Source organism: Empidonax traillii, unplaced genomic scaffold, assembly GCF_003031625.1.
Source record: "Empidonax traillii isolate 1590-97213 ecotype Southwest subspecies unplaced genomic scaffold, ASM303162v1 scaffold124:size1682992, whole genome shotgun sequence".
Classification (NCBI taxonomy): domain Eukaryota; kingdom Metazoa; phylum Chordata; class Aves; order Passeriformes; family Tyrannidae; genus Empidonax; species Empidonax traillii.
The window spans coordinates 444,250-463,440 of NW_020955317.1; the positions used below are offsets into that span (position 1 = coordinate 444,250).

General features: G+C 42.7%; 1 protein-coding gene across 13 annotated transcripts in view; it reads right to left on the bottom strand.

The window, feature by feature from the left end:
- PTPRT (protein tyrosine phosphatase, receptor type T) overlaps positions 1-19,191 on the bottom strand; it is a 436,407-nt gene that overhangs the window by 102,691 nt on the left and 314,525 nt on the right. For all 13 annotated transcript variants that reach the window (XM_027883323.1, XM_027883322.1, XM_027883316.1 and 10 more), the window contains exons 10-11: positions 10,892-11,093; positions 7,793-7,895 (exon numbers count right to left, since the gene is read on the bottom strand). In XM_027883323.1, coding sequence (XP_027739124.1) covers positions 7,793-7,895; positions 10,892-11,093 — 305 coding nt within the window. The remainder of the gene's footprint in view (positions 1-7,792; positions 7,896-10,891; positions 11,094-19,191) is intronic.

Sequence of the window (19,191 nt, forward strand, 5' to 3'; positions counted from 1 at the left end):
CTTTCCTAGTTCCAAGAAATTATGCATTCATTATGGAGGAAATTAACACCTCAAAGCAAACTATAATTAGGAATTCTTCAATTCGGTTTATGCTTTTTCAATTAGCCCCTCTATAATTTTAATCACGGGAGCATTAACATGTTTCCGGAATTTATATACCTGTAGTATAATTAAATCCTGAAACGCCTTAGTCTGCAACAACAAAGCAGAGCTGAGTCATCTTCCCTTCTATTGACTTCTTGTGTTATTATAGACACATCAAAGGGCACCTGGGAGTGTAAACATCACCACATGGAGCAGAGAAGAGCCCACTTGTCCTCTGAACTCATCATCCTCACTCCTGATGGAGGGACTGCTGGCTGGGTGAAGCCTGTGCTCTGCTCCTGAGGGGTGGCCATTTGCCAGGGATTTGTGCTCACACTCATCCCATCTCATTTTAAGTCCCTTAAGGAGCCTCTTCAATGAGGAAAATCATCCTTGGTGCTCCACCAGAAGGGTCAAGGTGCTTCCTGTGGGCTGCTCCAACCCCGAGCAGCTGTGGGCAGGCTCAGCTTGTCCCACTGAAAAGTCTCATCCAAGGGTTCTCACAGGCTTGGCACTACACCTCACAAAATTCTGACAGCAAGGAAGGGGCGTGTTGGTTCTGGGAGCTGTGAGGTAAAGAAACGTCTCAGGGAAAAAGAAAAACCTCAAACTGGCAACTGTGGGTATTTTCTCCTGCTCCCTCATCTTACTGCTTGACAGCTTGATGTGAGAAAATGGCCATCCATTTGTGAATCTCAGCTTAAAGTTCAGACTTCATTAACCTTTTGATTGCTGGAATTAAATCTGACAGACTACACGGTCAGCACAAAAGATTTATGCAAAAATATTCCTTCCCCCATTCGGTATCCTCCAGCCATACATAAAAAGTGTTAGCAAAAAAAGCCTCACTGTAGTACTAATAAAATGCTGCTTGACACAAAAGAATTGGCTGCATGTGTGATTTGATGGTTAAAATATTATCATGAAAACATATTCAAATTCTAAAGCTTTCCTCTCTCGTTTCTGTCCACTGCCAAAGCTCTCTGTGGAATGGTCACAGACACAGCAGGTCACCCAGGCTCCAAGATCAGCTGTGGCTCTGGTAGCTGATAAATGGCCAAAGGCAGTTCTGTGACTTCTTAAGGGACACAGTTCTCAGCTGAATAGTTTTCTGTTCCAGTAAGAAAATGAATTTCCTGTACCAGATGCAACAACTGACCCCAAATGCCCTTTATCCTCACTTTTTAGGACTAACACCTACCTCTTTGGGGGAACTAAGAAAACCTGGGAACCCCCATTCAATAAATTATGCTGTGGTACATGAAAGACTATGAATATTCCTTCCTGAAACTTATGGTGCTCAACCTGCATCCTGATGCATCCCTGTATCTCCTGACACAACAGGCAAGGCACTTCTAATATTCAGAATAATTTCCAGTCCTACTGAAGTCATTATGGATGATCCCTTGAAGTGTCCAAGGCCAGGTTGGATGGGGCTTGGAACAACCTGGTCTAGTGGAAGGTGCCCCTGCCACTGGCAGGAGGTTGAAATTAGATGGTGTTTAAGGTCCCTTCCAACCCAAACCATTCTAGGACTCCATTTAACACCACAACTTGACAACTCCAGCTGGAATGGAAGTGCAGGCTCAGGACTGCAGGGCTCTGGCCAAACTCTGAGCTGGGACACATCAATGAGGTTAAACCTGTGAGTGCTTCCTGTGCAACCTTATTCTGTTCTTTTCTGGTACAACAAGCATCATGCTGATCCTCACAGTTGACAGTACTCCACCCAAACTCTCATCTTCCTTCTTTCTCATTCTCATTTTCATTCTCTCACATTTGCACACGGTTAAAGAAAAAGCAGATCTGGTTTCTCTCTAAGAAGAAAGAAACTCTCTCATTTACCTTCAAACCCTGAGCTAAACTGAAGGCTGAATGCCAGGCGAGAGAAACCCAGCTTGAATGATTTCAGAACAATATCCCTGAGGTATATTATAGGAGATGTTAATTAATACAGATAATTAGGCTTATAATATCAGAAGCCTAGATTGATAATCTCATTCCTCATTAAATACTACAAAATTAAAAGATCTAACGTGATGACTATTTTGCCCTGTATTCAATCAACCCACTCATGTGACGCAGCCATTTGAATACGAGCTTAGAAAACGCAGACCAGGAATTTCATTTTCCAGGTTCTAAGAAGATGCCTATCAAGGCAATCCAACTTTCAGAACCAGGCAAGATAATTTCAGCATTAAACCCCCTTTTATTGTTTTGCTGCTCCTTGACTCCAGTCTTTATTTTGGAACACAAGGTACGCTGCGTGGGAGTTTTAAGAACAAGCAATTGCCACCCTTTCTTGGCATTAATGAATTAATTATCAGCACAAATGCCTGAGGCATGCTCATGTGATGCCACTGAGAGGCTGCAAAGCAGTGAGCTGAACAGCACTGCTCCCTGTACAGCGATGGAGATCTCTACACCAAAGCCATCAGCTCCAAAACAAAACAAAAACCTCAGCAAATATTGTGAATTCAGAGTTTCTCCCCACGGAATTGAGGTCACTAGGCCTGCAAACCACTCCTTTGTAAGGATGGAAAGGAGTATTGTGCAGAAAAAGCAAAATCAGACTAAGGATGCCAGTGAGAGAGATGCAGGAAAAGTAACTGAGGATGAAAAGATGATGCCCAAAATCATTTTAAAAAAAAAAAGAAAGAAAAAAAGAAAAAAGAAGGAATTATCTGGAGATTAAATTTATAGCCTGTGGCTCCACACGTTCCCAATTTCTGCTTTGTTGCAGACAGAAATGAAAGGCAAGTGTTAGCTAGTCAAAATCTCAGTTCTCTAACATACAATGGAAGCAAAACCACTGCCCTCCATCACAGGAATTTTTCATTTGTTACTGAATATAGGAATACTTAGGTAAAATTACATCCTTCAGGATTGTTTCCTGGGAGAATAGCTTGAGCATAAAACCAGAAAAAACCCATTGTTTTTAGGTGTTCTGTTAAATAACACTACAGATGTTTTCTCTTAACATGTTTAGCATCATGGACACCAAAAATTACCCTTATTTCATGCTTAGAAGACCAAGACTCAGATGTTGATACTTAAGAGTACATGGGGCTCAGTCCACATAATCTAATTTCTCCTCCTGGCTGAGTGTTGATATGAAAATATTTATTGGACCTTTGTCCAACACTTCTATTTTAAATATTTAATCTCCATTCTCTTATTTAGATTTACTTCATTCCTTTCAGATGTATATTAATTAAATAACCCATCCTTCCTCACAGAAATGATTACAAGTGTCCAACCACTGCATGTATTCACAATAAATGATCTTATGAATCAATATATTTCTCCAGGATCACTTACACTGCAAATATATATATATATAAATATCAAATATATACATTCTCCCCCACCCAAAGAAAAGACATCTGCAAAAAGGCAAGAGCAAGGGTCAAATAAAATTGTTCTAATTATATTATGTCTCTTTAACACAGTGCAGTGATCAGGTGCCTAAAGACTGTCCTGCACCTGTGTGCTGGCAGCACACAAGAGAACACCACAGATTATTTACTGATCCATATCTGAGCACTGCAGGAAGATAAGGAGATTAAACCCATCTTTTTCCAACAAAAAAAAGTTCTCTGCTGTCTGAAACCCCCCTCAAATATAACTGCAGGCTGTTCTCTTACGTCCTTCTACAGTGTCCTACAGCTCCAACACGCAGAGCAGGGCATTGACAGGGCAATCACACCGATTTGGGGAGCATTTATTCCAGCTCTGAAATCCTCAAAACTAACACCTGCTCTGGAAATTTGATTTTCTCCATAATAGTAGTATAGGTAGATTGATAGAAGCAACCGTGTGTTAATAAACCAGATGGACTTGCAAATATCCAACACCCAAAAACCAGCCCAGTGGACGAGTCGTGTGGATAAAACCCCTCACAGTGGTACTTCCAAGCAGTGAGGGGGATATAAAGCCTCAAATAGAGGTCTAAAGATGTCATATGTGAATAATCTATGAAGGACTGACTCAGCCCTCCTGACAATAACACATTCAAAGGCAGAAATATCCTCAAAATCACATTGGAGATTTTCAGGAAGGAGTTGAGGAGGGAAGATTGAGAACACTTGCATTCTTCCTTCCTCTCGTGAATGCATTATAGATGAATGTCAGCCTTCAGCAAATCAATCACAGCACCATTCACGGGGTTTAGATTGATATAATAACACCTAAAAGTTATTTTTAAAGGGCAATATGTGGAGTCAAGCTCTGCAGGTTATACCACGAAAAATAAAGGCCCCAATGAAAAGTCTGTGCCACAGGGGAGAACATTTCTGCTTGCTGAGGCTTCACCTCTCCTTTGGCAACAGGACAAAATAGATCAAAGAATATCTAAGTTTATATTAATCCTATTAGTTCATATGAAAGTGTCTTCACTGTTATCCATAGATCATTAACAATGCTGAGTTCATGGTCGTTACTTTTATAAACAACCACATTTAAATTATTTATCACGAGCACTGGGGAACATCAGAGTCGTCTTAATGCTGAAAGTGACTTTGGAGTTGGTGTGCCTGCATTTCAGATGAATGAAAAATACAATGAATCTTATTTTAAATATCCTACAGTCTTACTCTAAAAATGTTCCTGCAGACCATCCTCCATCCCTGTGCTACAGTAGAAGGAAATAACTCAAGAAAAAGTTACTTAACTATCTTATGTATAGATACTACCTTAGAGTCACATCCCTACATCACTTCAACTCACCATCCCCACAAGAGAGAGTGCTCAGACGTGGTCCTAAATCTCTGTTTGTCTTAATGCCTTCAGTACCTGAACACAGTATGGCATCATATCCTTAAGGGGCTCGAAGCCACTTAAGTTTGCATCGGACTTTTAAAGCACTTTTTTTTTTTTTTTTAAATCACATTTAATAGATATGACTGGAAAATACCCCACTTGTGAAAGAGAAATAAATCCTATATAACCAAAAGGTAGAACAACTGACCAGACAAAAACAAAGGAGATGTATTTGAGTTCAGCTTGAATACAAAAAAAAACACTGAAGAGGATAAACCACCACCTCATTCTTGTGTAATTAAGAGTGTCCCAAGCAGTTCACAATATGTTGTTCCTGTAATGTGCTGGGTGATGCTGACATTCCCTGCTCTGAGGGAATGTTACCTGCTTCTGGATACGGTATTTTGAGAGAATCTCACGAATGGGAGTGTGCAAAACAGACTGGAAGAAAAGGGAATAAGTTGGGAAAATGAAAGGTTGGAATAACTGGGTTTGTCAAGGCCAGCCTAGGAACACTCTGGTTACACAGAGGAAGGCACTCCCACATTCTCAGGCTGTCATATTTAACAAAAAGCTAAAATTCTTCCCTCCCTTTACTACCCCTGCCCCTCCTGGTTTCCATACACACATCTGTAAGTCAGGGAAATGGACTCATAATAGGAAATAATTTTATCACTTAAGTGTGGCATGTAAATATTGCCCTCTCTGCAAACATGTGTATAATAGGCTACCATGCAATTAAAGAAACCAGAGTGAAAATTTATAAAAAATCTCTACCAATTTTACATACAGATGCATTTGCTGGCAAAGGCATTATTCACTGAATGCAGTTAAAGTGCAGTAAATCGACTTTTGAGAAAAATCACAAGACTTTTCAATAAAAAGACAAAATAGCAACACTGTTAAGACAGCAGGTGGTAAAACGAGATACAGGAATGTTCCCCCATATAAAGAAATAAAACAAAACAGAGCTGTGTGATTTTACTGCTCTTTTCCAGCAGAAAAACATCCCTAAAGGACTCAGAAAATAGGCTCCTAAATTTGCTCATATGGAGTACCAGAGATTGAAAGGGAAACTTTGAAATACACTGCTCAGAAAAACTAGAGAATGGATGGTGCAAGTCTTAAAGAGGAGACTTTTTTCCTGAGCCTGTCAATGCAATTTGAGGGAAAGCTGTGACGCAGGCTGGACCACTAAGCAATGCAGGACATTTCATTAAATCCAGCAGTTTACATCTGAGCAATTTGCTCCTGAATACATCCTTCAAAAGCACTAAGAACCTGTCAGTGAGGCACAGAAGCCCAGGTCACTTGGAAAGAAGGAACTAGAGGTTTTTAAAATACCAGGCATGAAAAAAACTTCAAAGGTCTCCTGTGAAAACTGAAGGTAAAAGCCTGAAGATCCCACAGGGAGTTAATGGATACCTGCTGGATACCACTGCAAAGCAGGACCCACTGATTTTGCTAAGTGATTCTAGCTGCTGCTCTCAGCTGAGGAGCCTGGCAGGAGGAGTGGCAGGATGAGGGGAAGGATGAACGGCCAACTGGCACTTCTGCCAGTGACAGACAAGGCAGTGCCAGCTCAGAAGGAAACTCTGTTCATCTGTGCTGGTGCTTTCCTCCACATACAACTTCACCCCGACGGAAGAGAGCGACAAAGCACAGACCTCTAAAGTCATGTTCCCACAGTCAGGGAGTGACCTGCAGTGGAGTGTCCCAGTTCAGCATCTCATCATTAAGAGCAGGGCCCAGATCAGAGTCAGTTAGAAATGTTTTTTTTTCTATTCCACAGGTCCCTGGGCAGCTCCCTGCCCCCAGATGACCAGGGAAGTGATTGCACCCCTGTACTGGGCACTGGTGAGGCTGCACCTTGAGTGCTGTGTCCAGGTCTGGGCCCCTCACTGTGAGAAAGACATTGAGAGGCTGGAGTGAGTCCAGAGAAGGGAATGGAGCTGGGAAGGGGTTGGAGCACCAGGAACTGCTGAGGGAGCTGGGGGATCTCAGCCTGGAGAAAAGGAGGCTCAGGAAGGACCTTCTCACTCTCTGCAACTCCCTGACAGGAGGGGGGAGCCAAGTGAGGGTCGGGATCTGCTCCTAAGGAGCAAGAGACAGGACAAGAAGAAATAGCCTCAAGCTGCACCAGGGGAGGTTCAGGATGGACATCAAGGAAGAGTTTCTTCATGAAGAGGGTTGTCAAGCTCAGGAACAGACTGCCCAGGGAGGATGTGGAGTCCCCATCCCTGAAGATGTCCAAGGAACAACTGGATGTGGTACTCAGTGCTCTGGTCTAGTTTACAAAGCGGTGATTGGTCAAAGCTTTCCCAACTTAAATGATTCTTAAATTGTTTGTGTAATTCTGTATATCCTCTGCTCTGTCAGCAGGACCTGCTTGCCTACATTAGCAAAGCCTCACTAAATCAGAACTCCTTTTTTCTGCACCAGATTCATTCCTTCATTGTACAACCAGCCCAGCAGCAAGAGCTGGTTTGTGTATGTGAGAAGTGAGGCTGGACCCAGCAACTGCACAAATGCATCTGCAAGCATTAAAGACAGTTCAGGCACTCCTACAGCAGTTACCAGCAGGCCTTGCTCACCATGGAAGAGGGGGCAGGATGAAGACCTGGAGCCTCCTCCACCTTCCCTCAGTAGCCAGCTCCGCGTCCTGCTGTGCTCCAGCGCTGCAGAGGCATCTGAAGTGCTGCTGAGAGGGTAATAACCCTGCACAGTGCCAGCAGCAATCCTTCCTGGAGGTTAACAGCAGGAGGCAAGGAGGTTGAGGCATTTATAAAAGCAGACTGTGAAAGGCAGAATCAACAGCTGAGTTGGCCTTTTAGTCAGCGCTGGCTTTCAGCAGCTCCATTATCAGGGGAGAATGAGAGAGGCGTGAGGGAAGCCTGGGGAGGAAGGAGAGGGGGGAAACTGTGAAAAGAGAAGACAAAACACCCACCTGACAGGTGCTCCCCGGGACTGAGCAGGCTTCAGCATCACGGTGATGGTGGTGTCAGTCTCATTCAGGGGCGAGTCCGTGTCATATTCCGGCATCGACGGCGCTGCAGCAGAGCAGACACCTCAGTTACACACCACTTACTTACTCATGCTAACATTTCTTGAAGACCATTTCACCTTTCCACAAATGAAATATCAAAATACTCCCCGGTGTTATGACCAGAGTTATCTAAACTGCTTAAATATTTGTGCACTCTTTTTCTCTTCAAATTAAACAGGAATTGCCACGCCCCCCCCCTCCCCTCCAGATCTTCAAGCTGGCTTTGAAAATCCTGCCCTGTATTTTTAAGACTTAGTAATGCTCTGAGGTGGGATCGTTCCTTCCATTTTAAAGGTGAAGAAATAAAAATGCATGGACATGATCAAAAAACACCCACTCAAGATGAGTGGGTCAGTGGCAGAGCTAAGGAAAGCACACAGGAATCCTGAACCTTTTCTGGTCAGTGCATTATCCTTCTCACATCTTAAGAGTTCTTCATACACAGACTTAAGCTGTGTCCCCTTGATTAGCTGGAAGGTGTGTTATGGAGCACAGAAGATGAAAAGAGGGTAGCACAAATTAGCCAGGTTATTTTTGCACCCAAACCCGTGGCATTTTACCCCAGGGCTTTAGTGATGTTGACCCAACAGGCAGCTGCACAGACTCCAGTGCTGCCCTAGGGCAGTTCCCAGCCATGGCATCCCCATCCCTTCCCTGACATGTCTCCCAAAACAATACAGAAACCCAAGGAATATTCACACCCAACCAAACTTTAGTTTCTCCTTCTGCTTTGTTATCTTCTCTTAGGATCATTCCATGAAAGTAGAAGTTTCCCTTAGTAAACATATTTTACTTCTTGCTTTTTCCTTCCCCCGACATCTATTTGGGACAAATTTTACTGTGCAAGAACTGAAGAGATCCTGAGGTCAGAGCAGCATCAAATTTGTTCCAAAGATGCAAGTTTGGTTCAAATATCTTTAAAATATAAAGCAAACAGAAGAATCCACACAAATAGTTCACCTGCAACTCACAAGGGCAAACTGCACTGTGGGGGATCCCATATTTAATCCTCTCATAGTGATTTCCACTGTAATCTTATTTACAATCGGGATTTTTATCTAAATGCCTGAAAACTGTCAAGAATGGGGCTGCTACTATCAGCTCAGCTACTGACTTCCCTGTCAATAAGCCAGGGAAGAATGACTGCCAAGTCCTTCAGGAGGATTTCTCTGAAATAAGGTGCTCTGCATCAAGGGGAAGCAGTGAGACATTTAAAGAAGACACATATCACCAGTGGCCTTCTATACCAGAGATCAACATCAGCTGGAGATCAAAGACTGATTTGGGTTGGAAAGGAACACAAAGATCCTTTTGTTCCGACCCCCTGCCATGGGCAGGGACACCTTCCACTACCCCATGGGTGTGTGGCACCTCAGGCACACTGCAGTTGTGAGAGATGTCCCTAAAGCAGCAAGTCCTGCTCAGCAGATGAATGCCTGTTTCCCTGCCCAAAGGAAAGTCCTGAGGGATCCTGCCACTCAGTTGGGATTGAGACATAAACAAACGTGTCCACCCATATAAACAGGTATGCTCACACGTCGCTACAGCACAGATATCTTTTCATTTTGAAACCCACACAGACTTACAAGGACATCCCAGTCAGTGCAAAAATACTTCTCCCTGATAACCTTGAGACTGCCTTTTAGAGCAAGTTTAACAGTCATTTCCAAATTACTTGGAAAAGGCAAATGTCACAAACTTGACCATGCAATGAGATAATCCAGTGTCAGAGACTCTCCCAATGCTTGCACGGGGTCTGTACCCAGCTGTTGTGAACCAGGTATTTCAAAGATGGGAGGGAGAAAAGACAATAAACCAAGTGTGCATACAGGGAGTAGTCATGCAGGCTTCCAACACAACTTGAGCACTCATGGAATAACAAAATTCAAAGAAACAGAATCAGAGGGGAAAAGCACTAACTACCATTGTTGAGCTATTTTGCTTCTCTGGTCACAAAGGAACAGAGTGCACACCATGCTGTCCCTTCACAGCAGGGCTGCACAAACCCCAACAGTCTGTGGAGCTCTTTGGACACTTAATGGCTTTACTTCAAGTGGTTTAGGGCTTTTGGACTAAATGTTAAGGGTTCAAACCCTGCTGATGGCCAGCAGAAGAAAGGGATGCATTTTACTTCCCCCAAGTTTACTTTGTCACTCACTGCTCGCAATTTGCTTTTATAAAGCAATTTAGTAAAAGGGCAGTGGAAAACACACACTGCTGTGCCTTCTTTCCTACAGCACCCAGCCCCATTTTCAAGCATTCCAAGTGTCCTGAATGTCCCAAATGTTTATTTTGGCTTTACTAAAAAAAAAAAAAAAAAAAACCAGTTAAGGTAGTTCAAAAAAATGTCAGCAACTCTCTCTGTTAGAAAAGCTATTTCAGTGGTATCAACTAAATGTTAAAATTAAAATCTACATATATCTGCCCAATATCACCTCTACCATCCCTTTTTTGATAACTAGCCTAAGTCTGCTCTTTGCTTTTTCACACATTCTCTTTGCAATGCCTCCTTATTTTAGTGCCTTTCATATTCTTGTCTGCCTACCTCAAGCCCTCCCTCTGCTCCTACTCATAAAAACCCCAATGAAAACAGCTTTCCTCCTTTATTTTTAGTCTCTTTGCACTATTAATTCTATTACTTCATTACATCCATTTTGGTGCATTCTGAAAATAAAAACCACATTACTGAAGGAGCTTCCCCATCCAGGCAGATAATGCTGACAATAATTATTATAGAGGTAGTTCATTTGTACAACTAATGATGATTCTCACTTAAAACGCTCCACAAAGACATTCATGGCTATTTAAGATACCCACAAATTACCCACTGCATTTGTAACCAGATCAAACACAGGTTTAAAAATCTGCCCTATGAAACTGGGAGAGACACTGAGCTGAGTATTTTTTATTGTTTTATGCACCAGCTTTAGATCTGAAGAACAAAGCACTGGAAAATGGTGAGTTTTTTTTTTTTTTTTTTTTATTTCTCCAAAGCAGTACCTGAAATTTTAGTTGCAATCCGAGTGGTGATGGGTGGCCCAAAGCCCTTGACTGTGCTGGCTTTGATGGTGAAGGAATACGTGGTCCCTGGGTATAATCCTACAAACAGGTGGTGGGTCTCATTCCTCAGCTTGAAGACCTTCCCCCTTTGGCTGGACAGGTCAGCACTGGGATCCAGGGACCCAACAGCCTTGTATGTAATCTGCAAATGAAGAACAAGGAAAGGAAGGTGATAAGGGGCCTGTTTTTGCTCCCCTGTTTGCCATCTCTTGGAATTAGAGAGTGAAAACACAAGGACGGGGATCATTTCAGTATCTCCGGTGAGCGGCTCTGCGTTTGCACCCCAACACGGCGATTTTACTTCGGGAAAAACTAATCCCTTCTCTCCACTCAAACCTCAGCATGGGCTGATCGACAACAAAAGATGCAACGAATTGCTTTTTTTGTTCCAAATCTCAGAACTTCTGTAGTCAAATGAGAGCACACAGCACGACCGGCAGCATTACCATGAGAATTTCCCCCACAGCAGCTGAAAACCCCTGGTGCAAACACGGATACATTTTCTTTTGGAAAGTCATCTTTACATATCTTCTTTTGGCAAATCATCTTCTCACAAGGCAGCTGAAAACAATGGCAGGAACAAAGGCTTTGAAAAGTCTTTTCCTGTGCTAAGGGAACACGCTGAAATGAAATTGTACATTTAAATGAAATAAGTATCACCACGTCTTTGGACAAAAGCCCTTCTCCTCTGTAAGTCAGCCACTGATATACTTTCCCTCCCCTCATTCTGAGCCTCAGAGTGCAGATTTACACGTGGTTCACACCTGAGAGAATAAGCCAGGAGGGTTCTGGACATGGAGAGGTGTCAGGAGTACACCTATAGCTGGTGCCAGCACACCATGAGAGGAACCCACACTGCAAGCACACCTTTGAAATCCTGCTCCAGCTCCATCATCTTACCCATGGAAACCCTCCGGATATACAGACACTTGCAAGCAAAACTCATGACTTATTTACCAGCCAATTCCTTGCCTGCCTTCCAAATTCAATCCACAGGCAGCTCAGTTTCAATAGAGCTGTCAATATAATACACCGTGCTCTGCTGCTCTCCTAACCTTTCCTGATATTATGGGAGCCTCACTTATTTGTAATGAAACACTATGAATAAATCAATGTATGTTAATACATGAAGTCTTCAATTTTTTATGAAGGTCTCCACAAGAATCTAATTCCCAGCTTTGCTTGAAAGAGCCTTTGAAAATTTTTAAGTCGCTTGTCTTGTGACAGGAGGAAAATGTTGCATTTTCAGGAAAAATAAATACCCAATGTTTAAAAAAGGGAAGCTTTAATAACAACAGGATAAATAAGAGACTGATGTTACTGATACCAGAGAAAGGTGAGAGCATGTGAATCCTATTATTTGGAAAAAGAATAAAATTCAGACAGAGCTGACAGCCAAGATGAGGCAGCATAACAGAGAAGGGACATGAATTACACCAGTAACAAGAAATTACAAAAGCAGAACTCTTAAGGGAACTATAATTAGACAGTTTTCAGGTGATTTCATTGAAAACCAGCTACTTTTTTCCAGGGATTACAACGTGGTTTTAAATTTTTATTATTTGCCAGACGCCTAAGAAAGAGAGAAATTTTGGCATGAGGGCCCTGAAAACAAAAAATTCAGTACAAGAGTAGAAATCTCTACCCCCACTCCTTTTCCTTCAGCGAGCCAAGAACCATGGAAGGCAGCATGGCATGGGACTGAATTTTGACAGTTCTTTCTGCATCAAGGTACTCAGGGCAAGGGAACCTGTATAAAAACACCACTAGGGAATCAAAGACCTTTAAATTAAGAGACACGACCACGCCACGGCCAAATCCAGAAAGAAAAATGTATTTAATTTAGTGAAGGAAGGAACCACTGCAATCTGTGTGCTCTGCTGCCACAACAAGTGCTGGAGAAATAGAAATTCCGTAAAAATACAAAGGGGAATCAGCAACACAAGAATTTGGGACAAAAGAAAGGGAACTTCCTACTGCTGGGGCACTGAAAAGCTCATTCACAGGATGCCCAGGTCAGGCAGTGACCTATGCAAAATCAGTGGTATTTATTTTCAAGCACATCATACAGGAGGCTATAAATATAAGTGGAAGATGCACTTGTCCTTGATCTCCATATAAATATAAGTATTCAGCTACCTTCAGCAGTTCTAAAATCACTACAGAAACAGTTATTTTTCCTTATTAAAAAAACCCTATCCCCTTAAGGCAAATAGAACTAGAAAAGCTTTCAAGAAGAAAACAAACAAAAAAAGAAACAACTTGCTGATTTTAAAAACGAAACAAACCAACCCAATCTGTATTTTTTTTTCTTTTTTCTGTTGTCTGAGGCAGAGAATGAGGACAAGGGACCTTAAAATAACCTGGGTCAACCCAGAAGAAATAGGGAAGGAGGACACTGCACTTGAGAGAATGTCCACAATTTGACACTAAAATCAGACTTCAGGATTTCCCCTGAACTATTTTTAGGATACATAAACTACAGCGAAGAGATTCATGGCCCAGCCAAATGTGAGATTATTATTTCTGCAGCCAGACTCTCTTTTCAATAGTTACAAACCCTGTTAAACCAGGTGATGTGCAGACATTCAGAGAAGCCATCCCTGTCCCCAGATCAGAACATTTGACTTCAACCCACGAGCAATACCTGGATGCAACACAGAGAACAGGAGCACAAGAGCACAAAGCTGTGATGACTCTTGTCATGACCACCACGAGCTGGTAATCTCCACGCTGCCATTTATTACACAATTTTGTGGTCGAGGGACTCTGGATTTCTGTGTTTGCTGAGTGCTGATGGCTGAGCAGCAAAACCCTAGGTGAACCAGATGAAGCAGCCCCGAATACAGAGCCCTCCACTTGGAAAAGGAGGCAAACCCTCTTCCAGCTCAGGGAAAATCACAGCCATTTTTCTCCTCCAAGTGAGATACCTGCTGTTTCTCTAGATATTAATGCCACCCTGAGCGTGGATTAACATCTGAGAGCTCTGTCTCAGTCTATCCCTCCATGGACCTCCCAGCTGAGCTGCAGCAGCTGCCACCTCAGCTGCAGTCACAGCTGCCCTTGCCAGCAGCATCTCCTAGGGTGTGGGATGGCTGCTCCCTCCTTCCCTGGCACAAATCCATGCTCTGCAACTCTCCTGGTAGCCACCATCACCTCCAGTCACCGGGATTTCCTCACTGGAGTATCTGAGCAGTGCTGCACCACATGGATCTGTGTGAATCCCTGTCCCTGTGTCCAGGAGGTTTCTCCTACAGAAATAAAGATGCTGCAATATATCACTGATACGTTCATTTTCATGCAGAAATGTATCCTGCACCAAACTGTAACCAGCTGAAAGGAAGACACTAAGAAATTGCCACTCCTCTTAACTGATATAAACTAAATTTTCTGAAGGAAGAGAAATTGCAGGGAATGAAGAGAGTGAAAAATTTTCGAGAAGAAACCATGGAAATTTCAAACTCTGGAGTCATTTATAAAAGCACAAAAACATGTCTGGAGAAGAAATGCCGCACTTTCTGGAATAAGAAGGATGCTGGGAAAAAAACACCTGCTCTTGTGGTTCCTATGCTGAGTATTTATCTTGATTTCTTGTTCCAAGTGTCAAAGCATTTCATTACAAAACAAACAAGAGATTCTAATCTAAAAAATGAGATGACTCAATCGCTAGATAGCAGCTGTTCTAAATTATAATAAAAAAATCTATTTTAAAGACAAGCCATGTCATCTAATATTTGTGCTTTCTGGGGGAAAAAAAAGGAAATAAACAATATTATTAATTTAAATGTTTAAAAACCTACAAAGAAAACAAACAGGAAAATACTCAGAAATTTATTTGAGAATATAATTCTGACTGGAAATATTGAAAATATTTATTTGCATTCCGATGTAGAATAAATGCAAATACAAAGATGAGCAAATTTCTCACAGGACTGAAACTCTATGTTTTTTAACCACCCTCCTGTTATCTCCTGCACACCAGGTGCTGTCTGTCCTCTGCAAACTGGAATGCCTGTCCCATGTTTACATAAGGAATGGAGAGTTTACATATTGGCTCCAGGGGAACTTGATGATCCCAAGGAAAGGTTTCAGTGGCCAACACTACAATGGTTCCAAACACAGCAAAAACCAGCAGGGAAATACACATTAATAAAAACTAAATCTTCCTTGGAACCTTCTTCAATGAGTTAATGAAACACTTCTCAAACTGAAGCAGTGAGAGAAGCAAATTTGGAGAAATCAGGAAGTCAGATGGTGAAGGAACTCAGAAGGATAAAGGACAGGCACATCCCAGCAGCACAGGGGGGACAGAACACTGAGCCCAGGAGCCTCCCAGCCAGACAGGAATCCCACACCCAGGAGGTGCTCAGAGGGTTCAAATCCTCGGTCAACTGTGCAAAATTTGGCTACGTTGAGTCCAAATGCTTTGTCAAGTGCAAACCAAGTCAACAGTTCAAGAAGTTCAAGTCTACAGGAAACTATCAAAAAAGGCTTTATATGTTTAATTTCCAGGTGTTCAGTGATATATATAATTGCTGTGATAGACTATGGGGAAGAAAATAAGAACAGATCACTGTAAGAATTGGGATTATTAGTGAGTTCACTGTTGGTTCTTAATTATTTATATCCTTTATACATCTATATAAATATGTGATACAGCATCCAATCAATGCCAGTGCCCCATTAACCAGAGGCATCCCCTCTTATTCCATCCTTCTTTCTGTTTTTTACCCATTTTAAACTTTGTAATATTAACTCCTGGAAGTTACTGAGCTATGTTAACCACTACAGGGACGTAGATATAATATTGAGAGCATAAGCACAGAGCTTCACAGAGCTCAATTTAACACAATTTGGGAGTGCTTTGCTAACTGTCATTGTCTGCAAAACTTCTCTTACAAGGACTTATAAAACTTTCCCAGTGAAGGGAGAGACCACAGAAGAGGAGTTAACTAAACTATTTTCCACTGCAAACATTTCTTCAGAAGGAAGCACATAATTAAAAAAAAATAACCAAAATAATCCCCCCTCAAGTCACTTGGATTTTCCAAAACCCCAGAGGATTTCTGGCAACCACAGAAGTCTGGTGAATTTTACTCCTTCTGTGCACAGTGGAGGAAGAGGGGGCTTTGTCCTGTGCTTTTTGAAATCAAATTATAACCAGGTGTGGTTGAAAATTCGAGGTTAAAAAGATCCCTAAAAAAAAAGCAGGTTCACATTGTTAAAAATGTGGTAATTAAACAGTGAAATGGACCATCAAGCAATGTGATAAATTACACTTTGGCTTTAGGAGTTCCCTTGGAAGGACATATTATGGCACACATCACAAGGCCCCAAGCTTAATACAAGAACAAACAGAGATAAAGATCTCATCACTTCACTGAAATGGCCCTTCTTGCCCTCCACTACTAAAATCCTTTGGGAACCCTGGATGGCTCTTCAGATTCCCTTTAATCCTCTTAAATAAATAAATTAACAAGACCGAATATTCCGCTCAAACCACAGCTGATATATCCATTTAGCCTTCCCCTCCATTTGATACATTCCAGTGAGCTTTCACACTGAGGAGGAACAGAATTGTCAGGATTTCGTGTGTTCAGAACCCTAAAACTGAGGGCAGCAAACTCCAGTGCCTCAGGATTGAGAGCCTGCCAGTCAAGGCAAAAAAAAAGAAATGCTCCTCTATTTCTTCCCACAGCAATTGCTCCCAGTATGCAGAGCACTTCATCTTATATCTTTTCTCATATAGAATTAATCAACCCCAGCGAGCAGAATTTTGCTCTTTGCAACCATATCCACCATCAACCATTAGGACTGTAAGCTTCCCCTCTGATTTCAGCAATTGCAGCCTGTTTCAATGCAAATGGTAAGAGCTGCTGTTAAATCACACACTACTTTGTGGATACATTATACAACCTTATATCTATTTTCCATTTTAGTGACAGCCTGCATAGCAGTTTGGGGAAGGCATTTGAAACCTATAAATCCATTACATTATTCCTCTACATTTCCACTGACATTTTATATTCCTGTCTTTATAAAACAGCCCATCCTACTTCTCCACAACCCACACCCTCACACAACCCCTAATACTTGGGGATGTTTTGGAGAAGACAAGTAGCTGTCACATCTATCTATCTATCTATCTATCTATCTATCTATCTATCTATCTATCTATCTATCTATCTATCTAATCTACCTAAAATGGTATTTCCCCCCATTTTTCACTTAGTATTGACTCAAGACTGAAAAAAAAAATCTCTTGCTATGGACAGAAGAGGAGCCAGAACGAGGAACATGACACAGCCACTATTTGCAGGACTGTGCCAAGGTCAGGAGTGGGGTCTGCAGGACATCCTGACTACTGTCTCTCCCTTTACTGAGCCAGAAGAAAAGGCAGCTTTTCCTGACATCTTGCTGCTTTTTGAACTCACTTGTGAAGCAAGACCTGGAATCAAGACCTTTTTTATCTGTTGGTTCTTGTCATATCCTGCTGCACAGAAGGGCACAGGGAGGTGGGTGCACAGGCAGTGAGGATCCCTGGGGACTGTCACACTTGTCAGCTCCTCCAGGGCTGCTCAGCAAGCAGGAGAGGAGGAGGAGGCACCACCCTGCCTGACCAGAACAGCCCATGAGCTGGAGTCACTCCCACGCCAGGGCTGGGCTCAGCCTCCCCTGCCCCAGGGGACTGTGTCCTGTCACCATGTCCCCACCAGCTGCCCTGACTCAGCTGACAGAAAGGGCTGGTACCAAACCCACTGAAATAACAAAACAAAGCCACTGACACCCCAGAAAATGAAAACTGCAGACCATTCCCAGCTTTAATTCCTTTCTTGTTTTAAAGTGGCATCCCCTGGAGAGGGACTTTTCACAAAGGCAGGGAGTGCTATGACAAGGGGGAATGACTTAGGCCAGACATTATGAAGAAATTCTTTACTATAATGGTGGGGAGGCCCTGGCACAGGTTGCCTGGAGAAGCTGTGGCTGCCCCTGGATCCCTGGAAGTGTCCAAGGCCAGGTTGGATGGGGCTTGGAACATCCTGGGATAGTGAAAGGTGTCCCTGCCCAGGGCATGGGGTGGAATGAGATGAACTTTAAGATCCCTTCCAACCCAAACCCTTCTGAGATTCTCTGACTCTCATTTTAAAAACCATTTCACTAGAGAGACATTGCTACTTCCCAGCTGCATAATCCTCTCTGGAATCAGGAGTTACTTCTAGTTCACCAGAAGACAGCCAGGCAGACTCAGCTGCTTACAAGCCTGACTTGGTGGTGTTTAAACCCTCCTTAGTACAGCTTTAGAAAAGCTCAGTGTTGAGCTGCCTGGAGCCCAGCACCAGTGCACTCACACCCAACTGCAAAGCAGAGCATCCCTGGGGTCCTGCCTGCCCAGCACCTGCAGGCAAACAGGTACTTTCCCCCTGTGCTTTCCTACACCACTCACTTCCAATTCATAACAGGGCTGGCACAGAACTTCACAAAGAGATGAGAAAGAATTTTGTCACAGGCAAAGCGTGATTTTACAGGGCTGGAAAACATTATGCAATTCATGGGAGTGCAGAGTTAAGAGAGTCAGGTATCACAGAGAGCACTGGATGTTTCACGGGCTCCAGCACTGCAGATGGAGGGGAGGGGAAACCAACTGCAAGGCTTCCTGATTGAAAACACCTCGGGAAACAATAGGCTATTTAGTTTTAAATCTTGCCTGACACATTCCACTCCATGCTTTAATAAAGCCTACAGGAAAACTTCATTTTCCCCCGTATCCCAAAAATAAACACAAATCAACTGAGGCGTTCAAGTCTGACAGAAATATCCTTGAACTCAAACTTATCCAAACATATCCATTCATTTCCCTGGCTGCTGCCTCAGGGAAGCAGTGTTCCTCAAGCCAGGTGTTAAGGTGCCAAATGCAATGTGAATTAACCAGGAAAACGACTTTTATCACAGAATCACACAACTGTTTGGGTTGGAAGGGACCTTAAACATCATCTTATTCCAACCCCTGCCATGGCAAGGGACACATTCCACTAGACCAGGTTTTTGTGATGGAAGGAAACCAGCTGTGGCTCATGGTGTCTGCTGGAAATGTGTTATTTAGAAGTCAGCATGTCCAGAGGACGTACAAGGTAAAGACTTTCTACTGAACACCTCACTTGCTACCATTTCAGGCACCACTGACCCTTCCAGAAATTTTGCATGGTTCCTCCTTAGTCCTTACTACCTATGGATTTATTCTC